Raw genomic sequence first — 26063 nt, 5'->3', positions numbered from 1 at the left:
GGAAACGCTTTCAACCCAGGCCTGTTCCGCTTTCCTGAAAAGCTGAGCTTTCTGTGGCGAGCTCCTCTTCCATCCGACGTTCCTTCCCTGAGCCTCGGTCCACCTCAATCGCTCTCTGGAGTTATCCATTCTTGGCAAGTTCCGGAAGTTAGTGGTCAGCCTGTGGATCTAAACTTCCAGGGCCTCTATCTGGGTCCGAGCACACGAGTGTCCTTTTCAAAACTCTCCGCAGTCTGGAGGCTCAGCCTCTGTTCCGTCAGTCCCGCTGGAAGGCGCTCGGCGATTTCCGGAATTGCTCCGTCGTCTCAAAGCCCAGCCCAGCCGGGGAGAGGCTTAGCTGACCCGATTGCACTCGGCTGTTTCCGGAAATGATCGGCGATCTCGTGGCAGCCTCTACCCGCCAGTCCCGCGGGAGTATGTTCGGTTCTTTCCGGAAATACTCGGACGTCCCGAGGCTCCGCCTCCGCCGCGCTTCGCCCGCCTGGCCCGAATGCGCTCGGCCATTTCCGCCGGGGGCGGGCCCGGCTGTTCGGAACCGCGGCGGCGGTGGCGGAGGCGGGGATCCCGGGGCTGCGGCGACGGCGGCCGCGGTGGAGCCACGGGTCGGCCTCTGCTCGGTGTGACGGCGGCCTCGGCGGCGGTGGCGGCCGCGACCAGGTAAGTCCAGGCCGGCCGGTGTGGCAGGCTGGGCTGGCGTGCGCTCAGATGCGGGGCTCCTAAGCAGAATGTGGGGCCGAGGTGGAAGTCAGAACGCAGGCTCCGAGCTGCATCGCGTCCCGCGGGAACTGGGGGCCTCAGGGGACGGGAGGGAGGCCTCGGGCTCGACCTGGCAGCGGTGTTGCCTGCCCGGGACTGTGGGAGGGGAACGGAATGCTCGCAGGCCGAGATAAGGGGCTGGGGCTGCGGCCCCGAATGGAAGGAGGCCCTGCCTGGAGTGGGGCGTCGAGCAGTAATGAGGGGCACCCAGGCATTGTGTGGGACATAGTGGGATGCAGGAGGGTCGGGGGTCGACTCCGCTTGCGTTGCTCGGGCTAGGCTGCGGGGTCCACGGAGGCCCGCGTGCGCGTCTGAACACGCATGAGCGCGCGCGGGCCCTGCGTCCAGCCGCCAAACCCCTGGCCAGGCCTAGCCCCTCCACCCCGCCTCTTGGATTCGGGGAGCGCTGGTTCCCGGGCGCACACACTGGGGCGTGTGCAAACCTGTGCATGCTGGAGCGCGGAGGCGGGCAGGCAAGCGGATCCAGGCGCTTTCCTGGATGTCCCCTCGCTGGGCCTCAGTTTCCCCACTTGTAGAATGGGAGTACGGGGCGGGGGGGAGATCAGGAAGCAGGTAAGTTTGGGCACCCCGGAATGTGGAGCCTCTGCTCCCTGCTCCAACACCTTCCGAGGCTCTCGTGGTCGGGGGATATAAAGCCCCGACCTGCTCTCTGGCACTCGAGCACCAGCGTGGTCCACACTTGGTGGCTTTATAAAAGCCAACCTGAACTCTTGGCAAGCAACTTCCCGCTGTCAAGCCTTTGCAGGGACTATTTCCTCTAGCCGGTGCTGTCTCCTTGCCTCTGTGAGGACCTACCCTCTAAAAAAGCATGCCCTCCCCCACTACCCACTCTCTGGAGAACTGAATCTGCAGGACTGAGACTGGGAATGCTATGTGTGGTGGGCTGTTTCCCCAAAAGTTGGGACTCCTGGGGCTTGAGCATCGCCCTGCATCCAGCAGTCTGCCCCCTTGGCAGCTGTGATGCCCTCCTCCCATTCACGCTCTCCTGGCTCCATGTCTCCTTTGGGGCCAAGATCCCCTTGATCTCCCATGACCCCCCTCCTCATGTTTTGAGATCCTCCTCTAGGCCCCTCATTTAGTCAAGCCGGGACATGGTCCCCTCTCTTCATTTCTCCCCTGCAGAGACCTTGGACTCACTTCTTAGTCCTTTGACTGTGCTGGGGCCTCTGCCTGGACCGGCTTTCCTACCTCTTTGCTTCCTTACTGCCTCCTCTTGTGCTTAAGTGGCCCAGCCCCTCCTCGGGCTCCCACAGTACCCTGAGAATTCCCCATCACACTCCACCCACTGTGGGCATAACCACCTGGCCATGTGGCTGCTGCCTCCTGCCTCCTGCAATCCATTCTGGGCCTTGAGGTTGGGTGGATCCCGGTCTTTGAGTCCTGGCTTCCTGGTGCACTGAGTGATCGAACAAAGACCTCCAGCTCTGAGCCTCAGTTTCTCCATCTGTAATTAAGGGGCAAGGAAGAGCTGGTTTACTGAGCATGCATTATGCCTGGGGCAGGTTCCTCGAAGCTCTGCTCGCAGGGACCCCCAAGGCAGGGCTGTTGTTACACCCATTTTACAGCTGGGGAAACAAGCCTAGAGAGGGGCTGGGATTGCCCCAAGGTTACCTAGTGAGTCAGGGGATTGCGACCCTGTATTGGGGCCCATCTCTGGGGCGGGGGTGGGGGGTGGGAGGAGCCCAACCTGGCTGATGCCACCCTGCCCATCTCCCCCCTAGGTCGGCGTCCTGGCCAAGCATGGTGACAGCCTGTGCCCTCGGCCCCCTCGTCTGGCGCAGCCGGAAGAGCCGCCAGCCTCGGGCGCCGATGGCCCCCCATGTGAGGGAGTGAGCAGCCTGGCATTGCCCTACGGATTGAGGGGGGACGCAGCGGCTGAGTGAGCTGAGACCACGCTGCCGACCCCCTCCCACCAGCTGACGAATGGTGGACCGAGCAATGAGTGACCCATTTCAGGGTCATAGAATAATGGTGGGAAGCAAGGCATGAGTGACCCCCCCGCGGTCACCTGTAACTTCTCAGTAGAAATAGTGGTCTCAGTGCCCCAGGCCGACTCAGCAGACCCTCCCAGCCCTCGGCCCAGCTGATGGGGCCACTGGGGCCCCGAGCAGCAGCTTGACCGTCCAGACCCCACCCGGCCCAGCCATGGCCGGTGCCGAGGGCTTCCAGTACCGTGCACTGTACCCGTTCCGCCGGGAGCGGCCGGAGGACCTGGAGCTGCTGCCGGGCGACGTGCTGGTGGTGAGCCGGGCAGCCCTGCAGGTGCTGGGCGTGGCTGAGGGCAACGAGCGCTGCCCACAGAGCGTGGGCTGGATGCCTGGCCTCAATGAGCGCACGCGGCAACGAGGTGACTTCCCTGGCACCTACGTCGAGTTCCTGGGTCCTGTAGCCCTGGCCCGGCCTGGCCCTCGTCCACGTGGCCCCCGCCCACTGCCCGCCAGGCCCCGGGATGGGCCCCCTGAGCCAGGTGAGCAGCAGGCAGGGGCCCTGGCAGGGACGGGGTCCCCTCAGACCCTCAATTTCCTCTTCTTTCTCGTGAGGCAGTGGCATGTCTTCCAGAGGAGGAGGAATAAGCTCATTTGGTCAGTTGACAAGTGTTGACTATGCTGCTGTCAGGGCTGGGTTCCATTCATGGCACTGGGAACACAGTGGGGGGCATAGGCCTGGCCCTGCCCTTGCGGGGCTCCCTGTTCAAGAAGTGACAAGGATGTGATTAGGTGATGAAAAATGCTGTGGGGAAGGAGCCTCAGTGGGGAGAGCTGAGGGTGAAGGGCTCCAGGCTATGAGGTAGGAATGTAATGGCAGGTTCGGGGAACAGCCAGCGGAGTGGAGTGGGAGGGGAAGGGCAGCGGGGCTGTGCCTCAGGGACTCTGTGGGATTGATTTTGATGACAGTGGGGAGCGTTCAGTAGGATTCAGAGGTTCACCTTAGCTTCGTCCCTCAGTTTGCAGATAGAGTCCCTTGAGAAACCCCCTTTGTTACCTGGTTTCCAAAATGAAGGGAGCCACAAGGCCAAAAAGGATGGACTGATCCCTTGGGGCCATGCAGCGTGAGGACCCCATATCCCTCCCCGAAGATCCTTGGCCATCTACACTTCCAAGGGATGTGCTGGGAGGGAAGAATTGAGGGCACTCAGGGTATGTGGCAGTTGCTGTGTGCTGGGCAGAGTGCATGGGTTCCAGCCAGGGAAACTGAGGCTCAGCTTGTGGGGAGGAGGCCAAGTTCCCAGTGCCTGGTAGTCTGCACCAACCTTCACAACAACCTAGGGAGGCCCCGTGTACAGATGGGGAGACCGAGGTACAAAGGGGTCAAACCACGCACTCGGGGTCCATCCCCCGGTGAAGGCCAAGGCACCGGGAAGCACCATGGTCCTGACCTTTGGCCTGCCTGGTTTTGTGCTAGAGGGACCCTGGTACCCCAAGAGGGTCATGCCAGAGCCCCACAGCATGGGGCCGGATGGGAGGCATGGAGGCGACGGTTTGCAGCATCTGGTGCCTCCAGGGCTGGGGCCTATGTCCCGCCTCAGCCTGGAGGAGCAGGAGGCGGCCCCATCCGGGCTCCCAGCCAAAATCTGCCTCTCCCCCTGGTAACAGCCGCCTCCCTCCTCTGCCTGGCCTCCGTCCAGCCTCCACACACATGCCCACTCCGGGTGGCTGCCTGGCCCCGCCCTCCCAAATCCTCCAGGGTTGTGTGACAGCCGCTGGGGCCAGCCCTCCCCGGGCCTCAGTTTCCTCATCTGGCAACTAGAAGGCTTGGTTCTTTGCACGCTCAGGCCCGGCCCCTCCAGGGTCCTAGGACCACCCAGCAACATGCTGTGGCCGCCTGTGTTTCCTCTACTCAACCCCACACCGGGAGCTGTGTGCAGAACAGTGTCATCTGGGCCCCCAGAGGGAGGTTGCTCCCTCTCTAAGCCTCAGTCCCGATCCATAAAATGGGTGTGACACATGTTCTGATGAGTCTTCCCTCCCCGTTGTGCAGACTCATCACAGGCAGATTTTAGAACCGTGCCTTCCCCTCCGTCACCCACCCTTGTTCTCTCTCTCCCTTTTTTTTTTTTCCCTTCAGTGTTTTGGACTTAGCTGGGCCTTTCTCCAGCTTGAGGCACCACCTGGCCTGTCACTCAGGGACGCCCCGCAGGCCTGGGCTTGCCCCTGCTCTATGCCAGGGCGTCCCTGCCGAGGGCCAAGCCGCATCAGACGGTGGCCGGGCAGGCAGAGCGCGCCTGCACACAAAGGGCCCGGTGGAGCGAGAAACGCAGGGCCATGGAGGCCCCTGGCACCTGCTGAGAGGGCTTTCAGCATTGTTAAAAACGGGGGAAATACTTTTTTTTTTTTTTTTAAGACAAGATGACTTAGAGAATGAAGGAAGGTCCTCGGAATGAGGTGTTCTGACCCACAGAGGGATTTCGTCCTTTTATTCTTTTCAACCACTTTGTTGTTCACACGGAGGAGGGAGAGAGGACACCGTGAGCAAGTTTCTTACTTGAGGAGACTGAGGCACAGAGAGGGCGAGTGCTGGGCCCCAGATTGCACAGCAGAGCCCTGGCAGGCCCCTGAACCTGCTCTCCTGAACGCCCACAAGCTCGATGGCTTCAAGCAACAGTTTACTTCCTCGATATTCTGGAGGCCGGAAGCCCAAGATCCAGGTGTCGGCGGGGCCCTGCTCCCTCTGGAGGTTCTCGGAGTGGATGGTTCTTTGCCTCCTCCGGCTTCCAGTACCTCCAGGTGTCCCTTGGCTTGCAGCCGCATCACCCCAGTCTCTGCCTCTATCCTCATGTGGCCTTCTCTTCTTATAAAAATACCAGTCATTGGGTTGAGAGCCCAGAATCTAAGATCTTGTCTCAGAATTCTTATTTTCATTATATCTGCATAGTAAGGTCATAGTCACACGAATCAGATTAAGATGTGGACATATCATTTTGAGGGACACTAATCAACCCACTATACTTAGTCTCTGAAGTTGTGTAAACTGATATTTTAACCCAGAAAATTGCTGACCACCAACTCAGCCCTCCCAGCCCCTCCAGCCAGGTTTTGGCTTCCCTAGGATGGTGGTGCAGATGTCAGGCACTTGCTTAGACCAGACCCTACCTGGAGCTGCCCAAGCTGAGGTCCACCAGGCAAAGAAAGGGGATGGGGGCCTTCCAGGGACCCCACCAACACGCCATCCCCTTCTGCCAGGCCTCACTCTCCCCGACCTGCCAGAGCAGTTCTCCCCACCTGATGTGGCTCCCCCGATCCTGGTGAAGCTGGTGGAGGCCATTGAGCGGACAGGTGAGCCTCAGCCCCCTTAGAACCCCTGTATGCTGCTTGCTTACCTCTGGTGATGGGCAACTCATTCCTTCAGGGGGCTGCCAGACACTCTGCGTGGAAAGAAGCTGAGCTTGGATGCTCTGGGTCTCCATGTTGAGTCGGGGCAGTAGTGACTCCTAGGATGTGGATGGGAATGTCACCAGACCCTCCATTGCATGTACTGTGCCCTCTGGCACCATCTTTCTCCCCTGCCCCCTCCAATTATCCCTGGGAGGTTGAATAGCCATCCCAGGCCCCACAAACGGGTCCAGGAACCATCTTCGAGCTGGACTTGCCACCTGGGGTAGAGCTGATCCACCCTTTCCCCTTTCTCCCCAGGTTTAGACAGTGAATCCCTCTACAGGCCTGAACTGCCTGCCCCGCGCACAGGTAAGGGGAAGCTTCGATGGGCAGGGGTGGGGGGACAGCTGGCCCGGACATCACGGCCGACATGCCCCCCCTGCACCTGCAGACTGGTCCCTGAGCGACGTGGAGCAGTGGGACTCCGCAGCCCTGACAGACGGTGTCAAGGGCTTCCTGCTGGCGCTGCCCGCGCCCCTCGTGACTCCCGAGGCCGTGGCCGAGGCACGCCGGGCCCTGCGGGGTGAGCCTGGCGGGAAGCCCGGTTGGGGAGGGGGCTGCGGCAGACAGGAGCCGACTCCGGCTCACCCTGCTCTGGCCGTCTGTCCGCAGAGGCCGCGGGGCCAGTGGGGCCTGCGCTGGAGCCCCCGACGCTGCCACTGCACCGCGCGCTCACCCTACGGTTCCTGCTTCAGCACCTGGGCCGGGTGGCCCGACGCGCCCCAGCTCCGGGCCCCGCCGTGCGAGCCCTGGGCGCCACCTTCGGGCCGCTGCTGCTGCGGGCGCCGCCTCCCTCGCCGCCGCCAGGGGGCGCGCCCGACGGGTGAGCTGACGGAGGGGGCGGGGCCTCTGCCTGATTAGCAAGGGGTGGGGCTTTAAATGGAGGAAGGGCCCGAGAGCCTCTGCCTGGCAGGGGTCCAGACCAAGTTAAAGGATTGGGAACAGGGCCCTGGGGGGAAAGAGGACAGAGCTGTTGTGACAGCAGGCCAGAAAGGATAGCGAGGCTGGGACCTGGGCCCCAGGAAGACCCCAGCAGGCCTAAGACGGAGTGATGGGACCCAGACCAGAGGGAAGGCACATGGGTGGTAGGTGTCCCATCGCTTCTGCTCCCCACCACCACAGGTGCTGGACTCCTGTGCGTTCGCTGTACGAACGTTTATTGAGTGCTTGCTGCATATACATAAACAGGAGTTGGTTTCCCACACCTGCCTGTCATCTGCCCTTCTTCCCTACACCTGCTTTCCCGTCCAGCTGCCCCAGGCGTGCAGACACGGTGCAGGACCAGGTGCGCCTCAGGCCCTACCCACTGCACTCCCCTTCCCCCCAGGACTGAGTCCAGCCCTGACTTCCCGGTGCTGCTGGTGGAGAAGTTGCTTCAGGAACATCTGGAGGAGCAGGAGGTTGCGCCCCCAGGTGACCCCTGTCCCCATATTATCTCTTATTGTTGGGAGCCTCGAATGCTAACTCAGGGCCTTGCCGATACCCAGAAGGTCTGTTGCAGTAGGAGCTGGCCACAGTATACAGTCGGTACTCAATGTGCATTTTTTCCTGTCCCTCAGCGCTGCCTCCTAAACCCCCCAAAGCAAAGCCTGCCCCTGCAGGCCTGGCCAATGGGGGAAGCCCACCCTCCCTGCAGGACGCGGAGTGGTACTGGGGTGACATCTCCAGGTAGGGTTTGGGGATGGGCCACGAGGCGGGCAGGGCCCGGAGGGCAGGGTCTCTGGGCGGGCGCCCCCAATCCTGGGTGTCGCCACAGGGAGGAGGTGAACGAGAAGCTCCGGGACACGCCTGATGGCACCTTTCTGGTCCGAGATGCATCTAGCAAGATCCAAGGGGAGTACACGCTGACCCTCAGGTGGGGGCCTGTCCCTTCAGGGTGACTGGGTGTGAGAGCTGCAAGGGAGGCTACCAGGTCAGGAGGACTGGGGATGGCATGGGGAGCGGGATAGGTACAGTTAGCAGGATGGCTGGGGGTCCCCCTGGCTGCTGACCCCCCTTCCTGCCCCCAGGAAAGGCGGGAACAACAAGCTGATCAAAGTCTTCCACCGCGACGGGCACTACGGCTTCTCGGAGCCTCTCACCTTCTGCTCTGTTGTGGACCTCATCACCCACTACCGCCATGAGTCGCTGGCGCAGTACAATGCCAAGCTGGACACCCGGCTCCTCTACCCCGTGTCCAAGTACCAGCAGGTCTGTGGCCAGGGAGGGCGGCTCCAGTCGTGGGCCCAAGTGTCCCCGGCAGCTTCTCTGATCACACCGGCTCTCCCCAGGACCAGATTGTCAAGGAGGACAGTGTGGAGGCGGTGGGTGCCCAGCTCAAAGTCTACCACCAGCAGTACCAGGACAAGAGCCGCGAGTACGACCAGCTCTATGAGGAGTACACCCGCACCTCCCAGGTACCACAGGCACCGAGGGGCAGTGGCGAGGCCCTGGGGACAGACACCTGCTTCCAGGTCACAGAGCAGCCATGTAGTGCCCAGGACAGAAATCAATGTTTTCAAAAAAACACAAAAGAACTGATCAGAAAGCACCAGCCAACGCCCTGGGGAACAGCCAAGTCAGGACCTTGGAGTGTCTCCTTGAGCCTCTGAGTCTCCCTGGGCCTCACTTTCCCCATCTGGAACTGTAAACTGGGGCCGCAGGTCTATTTCTCCTGGCCCTTCAACCTGGATGTTATTCAAAGTGCTAGCTAGTAACCTGATGAGAGTTGACAGAAACAGAGTCAGGAGGTCATGGGAAAGGGCAGGGTCTTTTAAAACAGGGAATAGGGAGGACGGTTTTGTCACATGAGGACTTTGTTAATAAATTACCTTTCAAAAGTTGGGATGTAGCTTATTCAGACCAGACATCCCATCTCAGGCAGAGAATATTTCTGTCTCCCCTGTTATCCCCAAGAAATTTCTTTCTTGTCCCCGTTTTACATGATGGATCAACTGAAGCTCTGAGTGGACAAGATGCCTGTCCAAGATTGGTTATGAACATCAGGATCTTGGAAGTGACTTAGAGCCCCTGAGTCTGTTTCCCCATGAATAGTTCTGACTTTGTAGGAGGCTGTTGGCAGGTTCTACAAGATGATGTATAGAAAGTACTCCGCAGAGCATCTACCCTGAGAGGCCCCGTGAACTGTATGTTGCAACTAGATCTGTCTTTAATTCTTAGCAGCGCTAAGGAGGAGTGGGTTTGGGGAGTGGGGTTCTGAAGGCTGAATAGGAGTTCGTTGAGTACAGTAGGGGCTAGAGGAATGAGGCACCTGATAGAGGGAACAGCTTGAGCAAAGTCTCCATATCAGAGGTGGGCTCTGCCTTCGCCCCCCATGAGGGGCTTGTCAGGAGTCTCGTCAGAAGCTGAGATTCGCCCCCGTTCCCGCAGGAGCTGCAGATGAAGCGCACAGCTATCGAGGCCTTCAATGAGACCATCAAGATCTTTGAAGAGCAGGGCCAGACACAAGAGAAGTGTAGCAAGGAATATCTGGAGCGCTTCCGACGTGAGGGCAATGAGAAGGAGATGCAGAGGTGAGTTGCCTCCCCTGCCCTGCCCTGCCCCACCTGATCTGGCATAGGCAAGTGGGAAAAGAAAGGAAACACTGGGCAGCCTGAGTTCCAGGAGGAGGGGCATCATTTAAAAATGGACTTGGGATGCCTGGATGGCTCAGTGGGTTGAGCCTCTACCTTTGGCCCAGGTCATGATCTCAGGGTCCTGGGATCGAGCCCTGCATCGGGCTCTCTGCTTGGCGGGGAGCCTGCTTCCCCCCCACACCCGCCACGCTCTGCCAACTTGTGATGTCTCTCTATCAAATAAATAAAATCTTAAAAAGTAAATAAAAATGGGCTTTGAAGGATGAATAAGAGTTCACTAGCAAGCAGTCAGGGAAATCAGCATGTGCCAAGGCTTGGAAGCTAGGAGCCTTCTGAGGCCTCAGAGCTGCCCCTCTGCCAGGATCCTGCTGAACTCAGAGCGGCTCAAGTCTCGCATCGCCGAGATCCACGAGAGCCGCACAAAGCTGGAGCAGGAGCTGCGGGCGCAGGCCTCAGACAACCGGGAGATCGACAAGCGCATGAACAGCCTCAAGCCAGACCTCATGCAGCTGCGCAAGATCCGAGACCAGTACCTCGTGTGAGTGCCCGGCCCCATGCTCACCGGCAGGCCCCTTGGTTCGGGGACATCTGGTGAGGTGATCTCTGCCGCTGTCTCACTTGTGTTTTCTCCACCAAGTGGTCCCACCTTGCCCCTGAGACCCCTCAGCTGTCCAGGAGCCCCCTCCCTCTCCATAGGTCCCTCCTGGCCCCCTCGGCAGGGCTCCCTGTGGGTGGGTCTCAGCCTCCCAGGTGTCTGTGACATGGGAGCACTGCTCCCCTGGGGCTGGGTCGCTGGGAGCCTCCCACAGGATGGACTCCCTGAATGCTAACTGGATGCCCTCGTACGTGCTGGGGCTGCAGCAGCCCCAGTCTGGGCTCAACTCCTGCCTCTGCCCCCTGGGAACCTCCCTGCCTTAGGTGCTCACATGTACCTGCCGTGTACCAGGCACTGTGCTGAGCACCCCGTGCACATGAGCTCACTCTGTCTTCTCAAAGTTCTTTGCAAAGTTGCCCTTTAATAGCTGAGGGAAACTGAGGTACAGAACAGACAGCTGCCCTGTGTGAAGTCACACTGCCATGCAACCCTCAGGTGAGACTGGTGGTGATAAGACCTTGCTGGAATGGTGCATTCTGGGGGTTCAGTAAGAATGAGCAGACACATAATAGTAAGTAGTAAGTCAAGCTTTCCTTGACCAAGCCAAGGCTGACCCCTTGTGGCAACTGGCGTCATTGCACCGAGAACCGGCCCTCGGTCCCCCGCACCCCTTGCCTCCAGCCAGGCCCGCCCTGGCCCACTGGGGGCTAGTCAGCCTGTGCTGCAGCTGCTCTTCCCCTACCAGCAGTGTGGAACAAGCCCACCTTTCCTCTTCCTCCAGGTGGCTCACTCAGAAAGGCGCCCGGCAGAAGAAAATCAACGAGTGGTTGGGGATCAAAAATGAGACTGAGGAGTAAGTGAACCCCTACCTGCTAGGGGCCACGGAAGGCTTCCCAGAGGAGGGGCCATTTTCAGGGGGTTTTGCAGAATGAGTAGGAGTTCACCATGAGCGCTATCCAGGCAACAGGGGAGCCTCAGAGGCATGGGGGTGAGTGACCAGGACCCCTCCTTGCTTCCCCCACAGCCAGTATGCGCTGATGGAGGATGAGGACGACCTGCCCCACCACGAGGAACGCACGTGGTATGTGGGCAAGATCAACCGGACACAGGCTGAGGAAATGCTGAGCGGCAAGCGGGATGGCACCTTCCTCATCCGCGAGAGCAGCCAGCGTGGCTGCTACGCCTGCTCCGTCGTGTGAGTGCCTGGTGGGGGCTCCGGGAGTGAGCTGAGGGGTGGGGGATCTGCACCTCTGGGAAGATCTGCCGGGAAGGAGTCCTGCCCTCCATGGCTGCCAGAGGCAGAAGGGATTGTTGGGGGGCAAGGGAGGAAGCTAGGGCCGCATTTGGGCAGGAGGTGGTGGCATCTGGGCCAGGTTAGGGTCGTGGGAAGAGGTCACCAGAAAGAAACGGCAGGAACTCAGGGGAATCCTGCGGGAGCGCCCCCCACCCCCTGACCGCCAGCCCCTCTGCCCGTGCCTGCAGGGTGGACGGCGACACCAAGCACTGCGTCATCTACCGCACGGCCACAGGCTTCGGCTTCGCAGAGCCCTACAACCTGTACGGGTCGCTGAAGGAGCTGGTGCTGCACTACCAGCACGCCTCGCTCGTGCAGCACAACGACGCGCTCACGGTCACGCTCGCCCACCCGGTGCGCGCCCCCGGCCCTGGGCCCCCGCCCCCTGCCCGCTGAGCGCTGGGCGCAGGACAGCGCAGAGCGGATACACCCCAGGGCCTGGAGGCTGGGGAGGCAACCCCCCCTCACCCGACCGAGGGCTCCGTCTTTTGGGTTTTCTGTCTGCCTCTCTCCTTTGTGAGTCTCTTCCTGTCTCTTTCTCCATTTCTCTCTTTCTGAGCCTCTCTCTGTCTCTCCCTGTCTCTTTCCCTTCCCATCCAACTGCCCTTCTCTCTGCCCTCCATGTCTCTGGGTTGGGACTCCTGCCTCCCCTGCCCCATATGCCCCTCTCTTGTAGGCATTGCCCTCTGGCCACCCTGAACCCTGTGCCCTGCCCACCAGAGGCCCCCCCTCCCCAGGGTCCCCAAAGACCCACCTGGCTGCACCTGCCATGTTTACAGAGGCCCCTGGGCTGTGCGGCCCCAGCCTGGGTGCCCCAATTTTTAAGCCATAGACCTGGAGTCACGGCAGGAAGGAACTTTACTTGGCCACGTCCAAGAACCACCTTGGCCGGGACATTCTGGGCCGGGCGGGACCCGCCCCACAGACCCCAACTTCCCCTCCAAACCCTGAAGTGAAACCACCACTTGGTCGTCCCCACAAAGGGGCCACTGCCAAGAAGTACCCCCAAAAAAAGAAAAGAATTAAAAATAAACGGACGAGCCCGCTCCACTCGGCAGCAGGCCTCCCAGAAGTAGAGGTGGCCTGGCCGCACTGCTGCCCATGGCACTTCTACCCCGTGCAGAGTCAAGGCTTCTCCTCGATCACCTGGGTTCTGATTTTATTTCTTCTTGACTGTAAAGCCCTTTTTTCTCTCCTCTTTTGGGACGAGAGCCCTGGTTTTCTACACTGCCCGCGGACCCCCAACCCCCTCCCCCCGCCTGCCCAGCTAGGCTGGCGGGCCGGTTTTGTATGGTACGTTGATACTGATATGGATATAAAACACAGAACATGTGAATGCTTCTGTTGGTGGTGGGGGGGGCTTCTCTACGGCTGCAGTGTGCTGGGGACCCCGGCGTTCCCAGGGTCACACACACATCTAGCCCCTGGGTTTATAATTCCAGGGAGCAAAGGAAGGCTGACGACCCTCCCTGAGCACCACCCAGTTTAGCTGCTTGTGACCAGAGAAGGTGAGAGACTTGCCCAACCAAGGTCACACAGCAAAGAGGTTCAAACCCTGAGCTCTGCTCTACAGTACGGCCTGCTCAAGGCACCCCAGACATCAGACACCAGCCTTTCACCAGTACCCGGGCTGCCCCCCACCCTGGCCCCAGCCCCCCAAGGCTGGAGTCCCAGCACTCAGACACCACCAGCCAGGCCCTTCGGAAAGTCCCCTCCCCTCTGACATGCAGCAGCATCATGGTCGGGTGGAGGCAAGAGCACGACCCCTTCCCCAGCACCCAGAGAGGCCCCCCCACGTCCTTAATGCCCTCAGTGCCACCCCTCCCTGCCGACTCTCTTCTGACCTCCTCCCCATACCTGTCCCTGACGTGCAGGCCGCCAGGTCCCAGGGGGACATTGACTTGGGGCCTCATGGCGTCTTTGACCTGGAACATTCGTTACCCTCCCCTCCCCAGAGTGCCTGTGTCTTGGCCCTTCCATTCTTAGAAGACTAAACCTGCCCCCCTCCTCTCCCCATATGGCACCCATCAGAGCCCAGCATGCCCACAGCAGCCGGTGAATGAACAAAGCTGCCCTCTAATCTTTTCTCTGCTGGGATCTCAGAAGGACAGGACCTGGCCCCCTTGCCCCCGGCCTCAGAGACCTCGGGCCTTCCCAAGTGCTGTCCCTACTGTGTGCCCAAGTCAGGAACTGCCGCATGAGGAACCCCAGCCCCGATGCTATCTCCCCTGCGGTCTTCACCCACCGCAAGGGCCGCACAGAGTAAAGGCCACTTTCTAGATCCCGTGACCCCAGTTGGCAGAGCTTGGAGACCGAAGATAACAACAGCCCACGTGGCCTCACATGGCCTCTGCAGGTGTCTGTCCACCACCACCAGCCTGGGCATGTCACCTCGGGGGAAAGTCACCCCCCACCTCTGATCCTCAAACTCCTCTTATCAAATAGGGTCAATATCTGCTTCCCCCAACCCCCAAGGGGAAGTCGCTCAAGGATTGAGGATCGGACAACCCAATGAGTGAGGTTACCTTCGTGAAGCTATCCATCAGGGCCATGCTTAGTGAGCCCTGGGAAAAGTAGCCTAGGATGACGGCTTCTGTCCCACCCAGCAACAGGGCAAGCATGGGCTAACTGCCCTCGGGCTGCTTAGTCTTAGACGCATCACAGAGAACCTGGGTTTTGCCGTGGAAACTTGAGAGAAACCCCAGTCTGGGGCTGCTGCTCTAGACAGCAGGCTGGGGCTTCCCCCAAACCGGAAGAAGACAGGAGCTGGGGACTTGCCTGTAATCTGGGCCAGACGTGGGTGTTTCCTCCCATGGGATCAGGTGCCCGGTAATGCTTGGCATTTGAGGCCCTGCAAATTCTGAACATGTGGGTTATTCCCTCACCACCCCAGCCTCCACGCCTAGGCCCTTCTCTGCCTGCCTTCCCCTCGGCTGTCAACACCCCTCCACCGGCTTCCCCCACCCCCACCCCAACCTGGGGCAACTCTACTTCTGCCTCGAGCCTTCCGGGTAGCTGCACTCCCCAAGCTTCACTCTTGTGCCCATGGACAGAAGGGGAAGCTGAAGGTCCAGCGCTTGAGGTGCCTGGTGCAATCCTGAGGCAGACCTGGTGACTCCAGGAGGTCTGGGTCCCACATCACCAACCCCCTCCCCCAGTCTACCTGACAGGCATGCACAGTATAGGCTTCCTCCCAACCCGGGCTTCCCTCTCCCGTGGGAGTTCCTGCGGGCCTGCATGCCCCCTACCCCACCCCAACGACCTCCTCGAGCTCTGGATGCTGGAAAGCAGCAGCCCGGCTTTTCTTTTACCCCCCCACCCCCACCCCCACCCCAGACAGGGCTGGGAAGACCAAGAGAAGTGAGGCGCCCTCCCCGCGCTGGCTTCTGCTTTCTGGCCTAGCAGTGACGACGCCTGAGTCAGCCCCACGCGACCACGCTTGGTGGGACTGGAGCGTCGGGGCGGAGGACCCTGAGAGGAGGACCGGGCGCCCGGGGCAGCTCCGATGGGTTAAGGGGGAGGGAGTGGGTGAGGGCCGGGTCGCCGTAGTCCCTGCCCACGATCGGGCAGGGGATCAGCCGCCGTAAGAGGGCAGGTTAGGGAGGCGAGGTTCCCAGGCTAGGAACGGAGGGCTTGGATCACGCCGGCAGCCCCCAGATCGATCCGCGGGGCGTGCGCGCGTGGAGACCCGTCTCAGTCTGCCTGCCTGTGTCTCCCTGTCTCTGAAGCCGCCACCTAATCTCTGCTCTTGCCCCAGGCTCATGTGACCTGGCGGCCCTGACGGCCCGGAGGGGGCGGGCGGGGGAGTGGAAGTAGGGCGGCCCCACGGCCGGGTGACTGCGGGCCCCGCACCTGGCGGGAGTGCGGATGGGGGCCAGGTTGGAAAAGGACCCAGACTTGCCAGTAGACACCGAGAGACGCCCGCCCCAGCCCCCAGGGGCGTGGACACCGGGAGGCGGGTCCGGCCCGGGGGCTGGGCCACCGGGGGGTTAAAGGCGGCTCCTTCCCGGGCCGCTGCTCCCGCCTCCGCACCCCGGCCCCTCAGTGATGGCCTCGTCGCCACTCCTGCCGGTCCTACCGCCCCTGTTCTTGCTGCTGCTGCTGCTACTGCCAGAGGTCCCCGCGGCGGCGCGGGCGTCCCCGCTGGGGACACTCCCCGAGGGGGCGGCCGCCTGCAAGGTAGGGACGGCAACGCGGTGGGAGGCCGGGGGGGGGGGGAACAGGCGCCCAGGCAGCGGGTGCTGCGGGACCGGCGCCGCCTCCCCTCTCCCCAGGTTTTGCCGCGAAAGACCGGTTCGGAGAGGGGGACGCTGCCCCGCTCGGGACTGAAAACCCCCCAGCACTGTGGCCTCGCGCCGAGTCGTTTCACTTCCCCATCTCGCGTCTGACACTCTCAGCTGTCCTCTACCCCATCCACACCCGCCCCACGCGGGGATGCATTGAGCTCCTGCTGTGTACGTCTGGGGCGGGAATGGAGTCTCCTCTCGGAGTCCAGGGGAAGCCCAGAGAAGTCGGGCCGTGGCACAGGCCCTCTAGGTGCTGCTTACTGGGTGCCTTTCGGCCAGGGAAGAGCTCACAAGTTTCTGGTGCGGGGCGGGGGCGGGGGGCGGGGGCGGCAAAGAGATTCCCCGGAGGCTGAGCCACTTGCTCTCGGCTGCATAGACACTGGCTGCCTGCTGCCCCGCAGCTGCAACCGGAAGTCCGCACATATTAGGCGCCGCCTCAGCAGCAGGGCTCGGGAGGGGTTCACCTGGGCGCCTTGAGAAGAAGAATAAATAAAGGCTCAGCGCAAATGTAGGGCCTTGCTCAGGTCAGGACCAAGGCTCTGGGGATGAAGTGGCAACAAATGAGCAGGCATTAGTCTCCAGTGGTAAGCACCTTGGGAAGGCAGGATGGAGAGCAGTGACCAGAAATGTGCATGTGTTGAGTCCTTACTGCATACATTTACCTGGGGGGCGAGGGGTCTCACCTCAACTGAAGGAAAGCAAGAGCTGTTCATAAATTAAATGCCTACTGCTTCCAAGTCTATGTCACATCCGTTTTGCAGATAAACTGAGATCAAGGAAGATTGAGGGATGCGGTAAAATCTTAGAGTCAGGATTCCACCTGGCCTTGTCTGGAAAGAGTGCAAGATAGACTACCTACTGTTTGTAGTTGCCAGAGAACCAAGCAGGGCTAAACTCCCTTCACACCCCTTCCTCCTGCATAGGCTGGGGGCCTGTGCCTGCCTGTGCCCCTCAGGAAGTCACAAGCACCTCCTGTCAATGTAAGCCTCTACTACGAGGCGCTGTGCCCCGGCTGCCGGGCCTTCCTGGTCCGAGAACTTTTCCCGACCTGGCTGATGGTGATGGAGATCCTCAATGTCACACTGGTGCCCTATGGAAATGCCCAGGTATGTTGGTACTGGGGAAACCGAGGCACTAGGCCAGGGAGGGGGGCACCTGATGGGCTGGCCAGCACTCACCTAGCTGCCTTACAGGAACAGAATGTCAGCGGCCGGTGGGAGTTCACCTGCCAGCACGGGGAGCAGGAATGCAAGCTCAACAAGGTGGAGGTGAGCGGCCCCCCAGGAACCTGAGCGGTGAGGGGCATGGAGGCTGGGGGGCCTGCCCACTGTTGAGAAAGGCTAAAGCCAGGCTCAGAAGGGACTGGAAGCAGCCCCATCCTCTGTGTCTTCAATCACCTCTTCATTCGCCGCTTCATTAGGGAACACCCGTGATCACTCCCAGAGCGGTCTCGAGCTGCCCTGGGCCTGCTTTCTGCCCTTGCCTATCCACCCGCTATCCTACAGGCCTGCCTGTGGGACCAACTGGAGAAGGAAATAGCCTTCCTGACCATTGTCTGCATGGAGGAAATGGAGGACATGGAGAAAAATCTGAGACCGGTGAGCAGCACCCCTCACTTGGCCCTGGGTTGGGAGACCCTGATCTTCCCTGTCCCCAGACAGACCCAGGTTCAGGTTCTGGCCTGACCACCACTCTCTTTGTAGCCCCAGGAAAATGGCCTTCCCTCTGGAAGCCTCCGATCTCTGAAGCAAGGGAACAAAGATCTTTGGGAAGCATGAGTAGATCAAGGAGGGCTTCCTGGAGGAGGTGCCTCTGAGCCGGGCTTGGATGAACAGAAACATGCAGGGACGTAGATGATGATCCTCACCTGGGGTATGGGGATGGCAGGACAGGCCCGCCTGCTTCTCTGGAGGGTTATGAAAAACAACTCCCAGTGGAGTGACTCATTGACACCAATAGCTTATTCATTCATGGAACATCTGGACCACCCAAAAGGCTCACCCTGGGACACCCCCAGCAGCCCTACAGAGTCATAGCGGGGCCAGAGGTGGGCAGAGGAGGAGGGAGCACTGGAAAGATTCTGGGGGAAGGAAGTGGAAGGGCATTCCTGGTGGAGGGAATAGCACAGACGGAAGCTCTGAGGAAAATGAGACCCTGTAAGGGGTCCGGGGCTGCGGTCTTCTGAGTCTGGTCTTCTGAAAAGCAAGAGCAGCCTGAGCCCCTGCCTTGGGGGCGTCCACTCAAGTAAGTGTTAAGCATGTGCTGTCTATGCTGTGGACCCAACTGTCTCCTATTGCCCAGGAGGTACAAGCTTGGCCCCAGCAGCCGGGGAGGGGGGGGGCGGGGTGGCTGGAGGAGGGAACACTGGGGAGACAATGCCTAGGAAGCTGAGGCAATGCTCCCGCTCACCAGGCACCCTTGTCTGCCCTCAGTGCCTGCAGATCTATGCCCCAAAGGTGTCCCCGGACACCATCATGGAGTGCGCAATGGGGGACCGGGGCATGCAGCTTTTGCATGTCAATGCCCAGCTTACCGATGCCCTGCAGCCGCCCCACGAGTATGTGCCCTGGGTCGTCGTCAATGGGGTAAGAGTTCTTACAGCCCTCGCTCTGGCCACCGGGCCAGCACCAGCATGACGGGTGTGCCCTCTGGCAGGAGGCCAGCCATGGGGCCATTTGCCGCCCTTCTGAGCCGGGAGTGGGTTGACAGGGGGCGGGAAGCAAAGAAGACTGTGTGACTTCCTGTCTTGCTTTCTGCAGAAACCCCTGAAAAATCCAAGTCAGCTCCTAAGCCTCGTGTGCCATCTGTACCAGGCAAGCCGGAAGGGGAACGGAGGGATCCACTGGGGGCAGGGGTGGGCAGTGGCTGCTTTCAGGACCCCCAGCTCATGGCCCTCTCCTCCAGGGTGAGAAGCCAGACATCTGCCAACCTATGGCCAGCTCCCAGAGGGAAGTCTGCTTCAAGTGACAGCTGGTGCCCTGGGAGGGACCTGCTGGAGGAAGAGCAGGAGCACACCTGTCCCTGCCTGTCCCGTCCCTGACTCTCAGCAGCCCCTGCCTACCATCCAGATAACTTCTACACATTCCATGAAAGCCCAGACTCAGACTCCTGCCCCAGGATCAAGCATCTTGCCCCACTGAGAATGGTGCTACATTGAAACGAGTTTAATAAACACTTCTGGATTTTGTGATTCATTTAATAAGTTAACAAATTCCCCCTGGACCACGACACGCTGCTGGGACCCTCCTGAGAAGGCCCCTTTCTCGGGGAGGCAGAGGCGGACAGACACTCCTCATCCCACGGGGAGCAGAAATGGGCCAGAGGGAGGTACCAGACCTGGAGGAGCCCAGAGAGAGAGAGTGAAGGCTCTGCTTAGGGAATAGGAGCACAGGGGTTGGGGTTTTGAAGGGTGACTAGGAGTTCATGAGGCAGAAGACATACTCAGTAATTCAACAAACAACCCTAACTACTCCCTTTTGCAGACCCCACAATGAGCCAGAAGATGGAGCTGGGGATTTTGGCTGGGAGTTTCAAAGAATGTGTTCCCTGGTGGTAGGGGCTGTGTCACAGTGTTCCAGGAAAGAGGAACAGAGTGCGCAAAAGACAAGCGAGCAGCAAAATCTGAAGCTAGAATGGGGGCTGAGACATCTGAGAACATCAGGGCACGTTATGGGATACTATTAAAAAAAAAATCATGATTCTTACACTGATCTAGAATGATTACATGCCAAAGATTTTATTTAACCCATGACTAATGAGGAAAACTGGTCAAATGTTTCAAAGAACAGATAGATTTATAAATGAGAAATCTTGAAATGATGGTGCAAAGAAAAAATTGATCCACTTTTTCACAAAGCAGTGGGGGTAACACTTTCTTCACTCCCAGCTTTTTTTTTTTTTCAAAATGTGTTTTTTTAAAGATTTTATTTATTTATTTGACAGAAATCACAAGTAGACGAGAGGCAGGCAGAGAGAGAGAGAGGGAAGCAGGCTCCCTGCTGAGCAGAGAGCCCGATGCAGGACTCCATCCCAAGACCCTGAGATCATGACCTGAGCCGAAGGCAGCGGCTTAACCCACTGAGCCACCCAAGCGCCCCTTTTTTTCAAATTTTAATAATAGGTTTTATTGCGGTAGCACAGCCGGTTAAGTGCCCAATTTGATTTTGGCTCGGGTTGTGACCTGCAAGTCATGAGATTGAGTCCCGCTTCAGGCTCCCGGGTCAGCAGGGAATCTGCTTGAAGTTCTCTCTCTCTCTCTCCCTTTGCCCCTCCTACCACTCTCCCTCTCTCAAATAAATAAATAAATCTTTGCCCCTCCCCCCAAAAAGGAATAGATTTTCTTTAACCTGATACAAATCTGATACATTATCATTTCAACCTCTAGGCAATACGAAAAAATTTAATGAGAGCCTCCTCATTCTTTTTTTCTTCCTAAGTCTTTTTCTCATACTAAGTCTTAACTGCTGTGTATTTTATAGCATCTCTCAACTCAGATTAACTACACTGCACGTGCGCACGAGCCCAGTGGGTGATTGATTACCGTACAGGGCAGGAAACATCACTGCCCCCATCCTAGGCTCTGCAGCGAGACTCCTGTAATAAAGATTAACAAGAGAAAGACAAATTTAATAACACGCGTACGTCATGAATACATGGGAAATACCCACTAAAACTGGGTAAACTCCCCAAAGTGGTCAAAGCCACCACTTTAATTTTTTTTTTCAAATTTTTTATTTTGGGGGCACTTGGATGGCTCAGTCATTAAGCATCTGCCTTCGGCTCAGGTCATGATCCCAGCGTCATGGGATCGAGCCCCGCACTGGGCTTCCTGCTCATGGCGGAGCCTGCTTCTCCCTCTCCAGCTCCTTCCTGCTGTGTTCCCTCTCTTGCTGTTTCTCTCTGTCAAATAAATAAAATCCTTTAAAAAGTTCCTTTTGATATTTTTATTTTAGATTTTATTTGAGCGAGAGAGAGACAGAGCATGAGCAGGGGGAAGGGGCAGAGGGAGACAAAGGCTCCCCGCTGAGCAAGGAGCCCAACATAGGACTGGATCCCAGGACCCTGGGATCATGACCTGAATCAAGAGCAGACCACTTTTAGCTGACTGAGCCACCCACACGCCCCTTTGTTTTTATTTCGCAATAATCTCCACACCCAATGTGGGGCTCAATTCACAGCCTGGAGATCAAGAGTAGTTCCACCAATAGAGCGAGCTAGGTGTCCCCTGAGTTGCTATTTTAAATACCACCCTCCTGGGTGGCTCAGTGGGTTAAAGCTCTGCCTTCAGCTCAGGTCATGATCCCAGGGTCCTGGGATGGAGCCCCGCATTAGGCTCTCTGCTCAGCAGGGAGCCTGCTTCCTCCTATCTCTCTGCCTGTTTCTCTGCCTACTTGTGATCTCTGTCCGTCAAATAAATAAATAAAATCTTCTATAAATAAATAAATAAATAAATAAATACCACCACCCTGCGGGGGTGCCTTGTGGCTCAGTAGGTTAAACCTCTGCCTTCGGCTCAGGTCATGATCTCAGGGTCATGGGATCAAGCCCCGCATCAGGAAGCCTGCTTCTCCCTCTCCCTCTTCCGGCCGCTCTTCCTGCTCATGCACACGCTCTCTCTCTCTCTCTCTCAAATAAATAAATAAAATCTTAAAAAAAAAAAAAAAAAAAGGAGACACTCCATCTCTTCTCCATCTCTTTAGGACTCTCCCCAAAAACCCAGAACACCAGCCCAACCATGAGAAAATATCATCCCAACCCAGACTGAGCGACATTCTACAGGATATCTCACCAGTATTCCTCCAAAGTGCCCAAGTCATGAACAACAAGAGAAAACGGAGAAAGTGTCACTGGCCGGAGGAAACTAACTTAGTGGGATCCTGGCTAAAGGAACATTTTAAGGAATAACTGGAATTATGATTAACATGGTACTATTCTTCTTTTCTTTCCTAAGATTTTATTTATTTGACGCAGAGAGAGAGAGAGAGAGAGACAGCGAGAGAGGGAACACAAGCAGGGGGGAGTGGGAGAGTGAGAAGCAGGCTCCCAGCTGAGCAGGGAATCTGATGCAGGGCTCCATCCCAGGACTCTGGGATCATGATGAGCTGAAGACTGGCGCTTAATGACTGAGCCACCCAGGTGCCCCAAACACGGAACTACTCTTGCCTCAAATCAGCCAAGGCTCTTCTGGGAATCTGACAGATAGAAATGTATCACAGACAGTGAGGGTATTAACCAAACTCCCTTTAGATGAACTAATTAGGATAATTATGCCTGCAAAATCCTTCCTGGAATATCACCTATTATCACATTCACATTCTATCATACCGACAAGATCTACCTGCACTGGAGGCGGACACGCAGGTGCACACACCTGCGGTAGAAACCTTGGGGCCAACCTAGACTCCTGCCTCTCACACCTCCTGATGTAGAAAAAGATGACCGACTCACACAGTGAGAAGACCTTTCTGAATTACAGACCAGTATATGGGCAGAGAGAGTTTATGGCTTCAATTCTAAAAATTTTCAGCCACTGGGGCGCCTAGCTGGCTCAGTTGGTAGAGCGTGTGACTCTTGATGTCAGGGTTGTGAGTCAAGTCCCATGTTGGGTGTGGAACCTACTTACATAAATAAGTAATTAATTAAACAAAATAAAATAATATTTCAACCATGGGAGAAGACAATACATAGTGAAGGCAAGGTAAAATTTAGAATTTGAGGGGCGCCTGGGTGGCTCAGTGGGTTAAGCCGCTGCCTTCGGCTCGGGTCATGATCTCGGGGTCCTGGGATCGAGTCCCGCATCGGGCTCTCTGCTCAGCAGGGAGCCTGCTTCCCTCTCTCTCTCTCTGCCTGCCTCTCCATCTACTTGTGATTTCTCTCTGTCAAATAAATAAATAAAATCTTTAAAAAAAATTTAGAATTTGATTTGGGGAACTTGGTTGAAAATGTCAATGGTTTGAACATTTGATTAAATAGGAGGGCAGGGGGCACCTGGGGGGCTCAGATCATGATCCCAGGGTCCTGGGATTGAGCCCCGCATCAAGCTCCCTGCTCAGCGGGGAGCCTGCATCCCCCCCACCCCCGCCTGCCTCTCTGCCTACTTGTGATCTCTGTCTGTCAATAGATAGATAGATAGATAGATAGATAGATAGAAAGATAGGAGGGCAGGAGCCTGGCTGACCCAGTCAGTGAAACATGTGACTCTCAGTCTCAGGGTTGTGAGTTCAAGCCCCAATTACAAAACAATACTGGGTTACTTATTTTTTTTTATTTTATTTATTTATTTATTTAAGAGAGAGAGAGCTTGAGCAGGGGGAGAGGCAGAGGGAGAGAGGAGCAGATGCCCAGCTGAGCAGGGAGCAGGAGGTGGGGCTCCATCCCAGGACCCTGGGGTCATGACAACCTGAGCAGAAGTCAGATTCTTAATCGACTGAGCCACCCAGGTGCCCCTAATCTGTTACTTATATAATACCAAAGTGACAACAAAAGGTTTTAAAGACAAAAACAGTAAGTTCTACAGTTGGGGGTCAGGGGAAGGCTTAGCTCTTTTAATATTGAGGAGACTCCGTTTTCCTAAGTAATCAAAGACCTCCAAGCAACAGCATTTTGGTAAAACATAGAGAATCTTTGTTTTCCCCGTGAATCACTCAACAGGTAAAGAAAAGCCTTTGACCATAATCCAAGATAAGGTCGTTCTTTTAACAGAGAAAGCAGATCGAATTGTAGTCTGCACAGTTACACTGATATTGAAGCTCATTGTTAAAACCCTTATAATAAATCCATGTGATTTGCACAACCTTGCTCGCACAAGATACAATTTTCTCTCTCTCTTTCTCCCTCTCCAACTTTCTCTACCGCCTTAGATTTTGGTCCTTTGTTTTCCTCATTCTTATTTTGAACCAGTCTTTTTTTTTTTTTTTTAAGATTTTATTTATTTATTTGACAGAGAACACAAGTAGGCAGAGAAGCAGGCAGAGAGAGAGAGAGAGAGAAGCAGGCTCTGCACCGAGCAGAGAGCCCAATGCGGGGCTCGATCCCAGGACCCTGGGATCATGACCTGGGCTGAAGGCAGAGGCTTTAACCCACTGAGCCACCCAGGCGCCCCTGAACCAGTCTTTAAATACGCTTAAGTTAAGACAAAATTACTCTCCTTCCAGCCTTCATATTTCCTTCATTTCCTACCAAAACACACCCTATTTTCCTTGCATATTTTATGAGTTTTTTTCCTGTACCCTGATTAGTAATAATAGTTTCATTTTCTTATATTGATTCGAATATATAACACTTATTTCCAGTAAAACCAGGCAGCTGGCAATTGTAAACTGTAGACATGCCCACATTCCGCCCTAGGTCAGCAAATCTTTGAGTCCACTGTTTTGTCATTCCTGAAGGCATATGCTTTCTTACCGTGTAATATTTCAATGTGTCAGGGGCTCCTGGGTGGCTCAGTCAGTTAAGCAACTGCCTTCGGCTCAGGTCATGATCCCGGGGTCCTGGGATCGAGCCCCGCATCTCCCTGGTCAGCGGGGAGTCTGCTTCTCCCTCTCCCTCTGGCCCTCCCAGCACCCCCCCAGCCCCCTCCGGCTCATGCTCTCTCCTCTCTCTCAAATAAATAAATAAGATCTTAAAATTTTTTTTTCAAAAAAGAAAAAACAATATTTCAATGTGCCAAAGGACACGTTCACAAACTAACCAAGTATCTTTTAGTCCATCTGTAAAAATCAAGAAGCCAAAGGAGACAAACTTGAACTCATTTTTAGTAAGTATGTTTCAGCATTTTATCTTCTTTGGAAAGGATCTAGATATTCAACAATTATCCATCATCTAACTTAGCCAAACTTCAAGGTTCCAAGTTTCCCAAAGGACTTGGCAAACTACTTTTGAGCTGACTTTTTTTTTTTTTTTTAAGATTTATTTATTTATTTGACAGAGACCACAAGTAGGCTGAGAGGCAGGCGGAGTGGGGGGGGAGCAGGCTCCCTGCGGAGCAGAGAGCCTAATTTGGGGCTCCATCCCAGGACTCTGGGATCATGACCTGAGCCAAAGGCAGAGGCTTTAACCCACTGAGCCACCCAAGCACCTCCCCCCCACCCATTTTTTTTTAAAGATTTGATTTATTTATTTGACAGAGAGAGATCATAAATAGGCAGAGAGGCAGACAGAGAGAGAGGGGGAAGCAGGCTCCCCGCTGAGCAGAGAGCCTGATGCAGGGCTCGATCCCAGGACCCTGGAATCATGACTTTAGCCAAAGGCAGAGGCTTAACCAACTGAGCCACCCAGGCACCCAAACAATTCACTTTTAACATAGATTTTGTTCTTAGGGTTGAATTTATAGTTTTATAATCTTAAACAGAGAGATAATGTGTTTGACTAATCTTATGTAAGCACTTTTTTAATAAGTCAATTAAATATTTAGAGCTCTTGACAATGACTTTTTAGCAATAGCTTCTGGAGGTAGAAAAATATTACATAAACATGAGAGACACAATCACAGATCTTATAGCCCTTATTTTTAAATTTTAGGCCATGAGACAGGTACAAGAACCCAATACTCACATGTTTAAAAAAATAGAGTTGAGGGGCGTCTGGCTGGCTCAGTTGGAAGACTGTGTGAGTCCAACTCGGGGTCATGAGTTCACGCCCCATGTTGGGTATAGGGATTACTTAAAAAAATTTTTTTTTTAATTATTTTTTAATCTTTAAAAAAAAATAGCTGAGGAGGCCCTGAGTAGCTCAGTCATGAGGGGCTCTTGATCTCTGGGCCATGAGTTCAGGCCCCATGTTGGGTATTGAGCTTACATTAAAAAAAATTAAATTAGGGGTACCTGGCTGACTCAGTTGGTAAAGCATGCGACTCTTGGTCTCTGGGTTGTAAGGTGGAGTCCCACGCTGGGTGAAAAGATTACTTAAAAAAAAATCCTTAAAAAATTTTTAAAAATAAATTAAAAAAATTTTTAAAAAGTAGTTGAATTGAAACTATGTTTCTGGCAGATGGAACAAGTTACTAATATTTGCAAAGAAGACTTTTAAGAGATTTCACATGCTAGTTTGTTCCCAAATAGCCCTCTGACTAGGTAGTTCCTTTTAGCTTTGGAGAGAAGGCTTTGGAAATAGTTCCTGTCAGCCTGGGAACATTAGCCTCCAATTAGGCCGATTTCTGTCTACAGA

General features: G+C 56.2%; 2 protein-coding genes and 1 long non-coding RNA gene across 4 annotated transcripts; 2 read left to right on the top strand and 1 right to left on the bottom strand.

Moving 5' to 3' along the window:
• The first annotated feature begins 506 nt into the window (after positions 1 to 506).
• On the top strand, positions 507 to 12949 carry PIK3R2 (phosphoinositide-3-kinase regulatory subunit 2). Its single transcript, XM_004760961.3, has 16 exons — positions 507 to 657; positions 2499 to 3244; positions 5958 to 6050; positions 6408 to 6458; positions 6541 to 6672; positions 6762 to 6972; positions 7477 to 7562; positions 7709 to 7817; positions 7906 to 8004; positions 8159 to 8339; positions 8420 to 8545; positions 9519 to 9661; positions 10086 to 10262; positions 11101 to 11172; positions 11344 to 11514; positions 11802 to 12949. Exons 2-16 carry the CDS (start codon positions 2923 to 2925, stop codon positions 12007 to 12009), a joined length of 2181 nt encoding a protein of 726 aa, XP_004761018.1. The 5' UTR covers positions 507 to 657; positions 2499 to 2922; the 3' UTR covers positions 12010 to 12949.
• Positions 5156 to 15307, bottom strand: LOC106006628. 2 transcript variants are annotated; one of them, XR_001180830.2, is made up of 3 exons: positions 14139 to 15307; positions 6095 to 6205; positions 5156 to 5641 (listed from the first exon to the last, which is right to left on the bottom strand). It is a non-coding gene; the product is annotated as an uncharacterized LOC106006628 (long non-coding RNA). The 2 variants fall into 2 exon arrangements; XR_006607212.1 differs by lacking the exon at positions 14139 to 15307 and adding an exon at positions 6738 to 6827.
• Positions 15308 to 15537: 230 nt separating this feature from the next.
• Positions 15538 to 19093, top strand: IFI30 (IFI30 lysosomal thiol reductase). Its single transcript, XM_004760957.3, has 7 exons — positions 15538 to 15792; positions 16823 to 17005; positions 17093 to 17167; positions 17405 to 17497; positions 18332 to 18484; positions 18659 to 18712; positions 18804 to 19093. The coding sequence occupies exons 1-7, from the start codon at positions 15661 to 15663 to the stop codon at positions 18864 to 18866; spliced, it is 753 nt and encodes a 250-aa protein (XP_004761014.2). The 5' UTR covers positions 15538 to 15660; the 3' UTR covers positions 18867 to 19093.
• The last annotated feature ends 6970 nt before the right edge of the window (positions 19094 to 26063 follow it).

Source organism: Mustela putorius, unplaced genomic scaffold, assembly GCF_011764305.1.
Source record: "Mustela putorius furo isolate JIRA1106 unplaced genomic scaffold, ASM1176430v1.1 tig00000095_pilon_pilon_pilon, whole genome shotgun sequence".
Lineage (NCBI taxonomy): Eukaryota > Metazoa > Chordata > Mammalia > Carnivora > Mustelidae > Mustela > Mustela putorius.
The sequence above is the reverse complement of the archived record's forward strand: the minus strand, read 5'-3'. Positions and strand labels throughout refer to the sequence as shown.

Excerpts from the sequence above, each read along its gene's own strand:
- PIK3R2 (XM_004760961.3), top strand. The coding sequence starts at position 2,923 with ATGGCCGGTGCCGAGGGCTTCCAGTACCGTGCACTGTACCCGTTCCGC. Across the intron at positions 10,263-11,100 it reads ATCCGAGACCAGTACCTCGT|GTGGCTCACTCAGAAAGGCG; the intron begins GTGAGTGCCCGG and ends CTCTTCCTCCAG. Across the intron at positions 11,173-11,343 it reads ATCAAAAATGAGACTGAGGA|CCAGTATGCGCTGATGGAGG; the intron begins GTAAGTGAACCC and ends CTTCCCCCACAG.
- IFI30 (XM_004760957.3), top strand. The coding sequence starts at position 15,661 with ATGGCCTCGTCGCCACTCCTGCCGGTCCTACCGCCCCTGTTCTTGCTG. Across the intron at positions 17,006-17,092 it reads TGCCCTATGGAAATGCCCAG|GAACAGAATGTCAGCGGCCG; the intron begins GTATGTTGGTAC and ends GCTGCCTTACAG. Across the intron at positions 17,498-18,331 it reads TGGAGAAAAATCTGAGACCG|TGCCTGCAGATCTATGCCCC; the intron begins GTGAGCAGCACC and ends GTCTGCCCTCAG.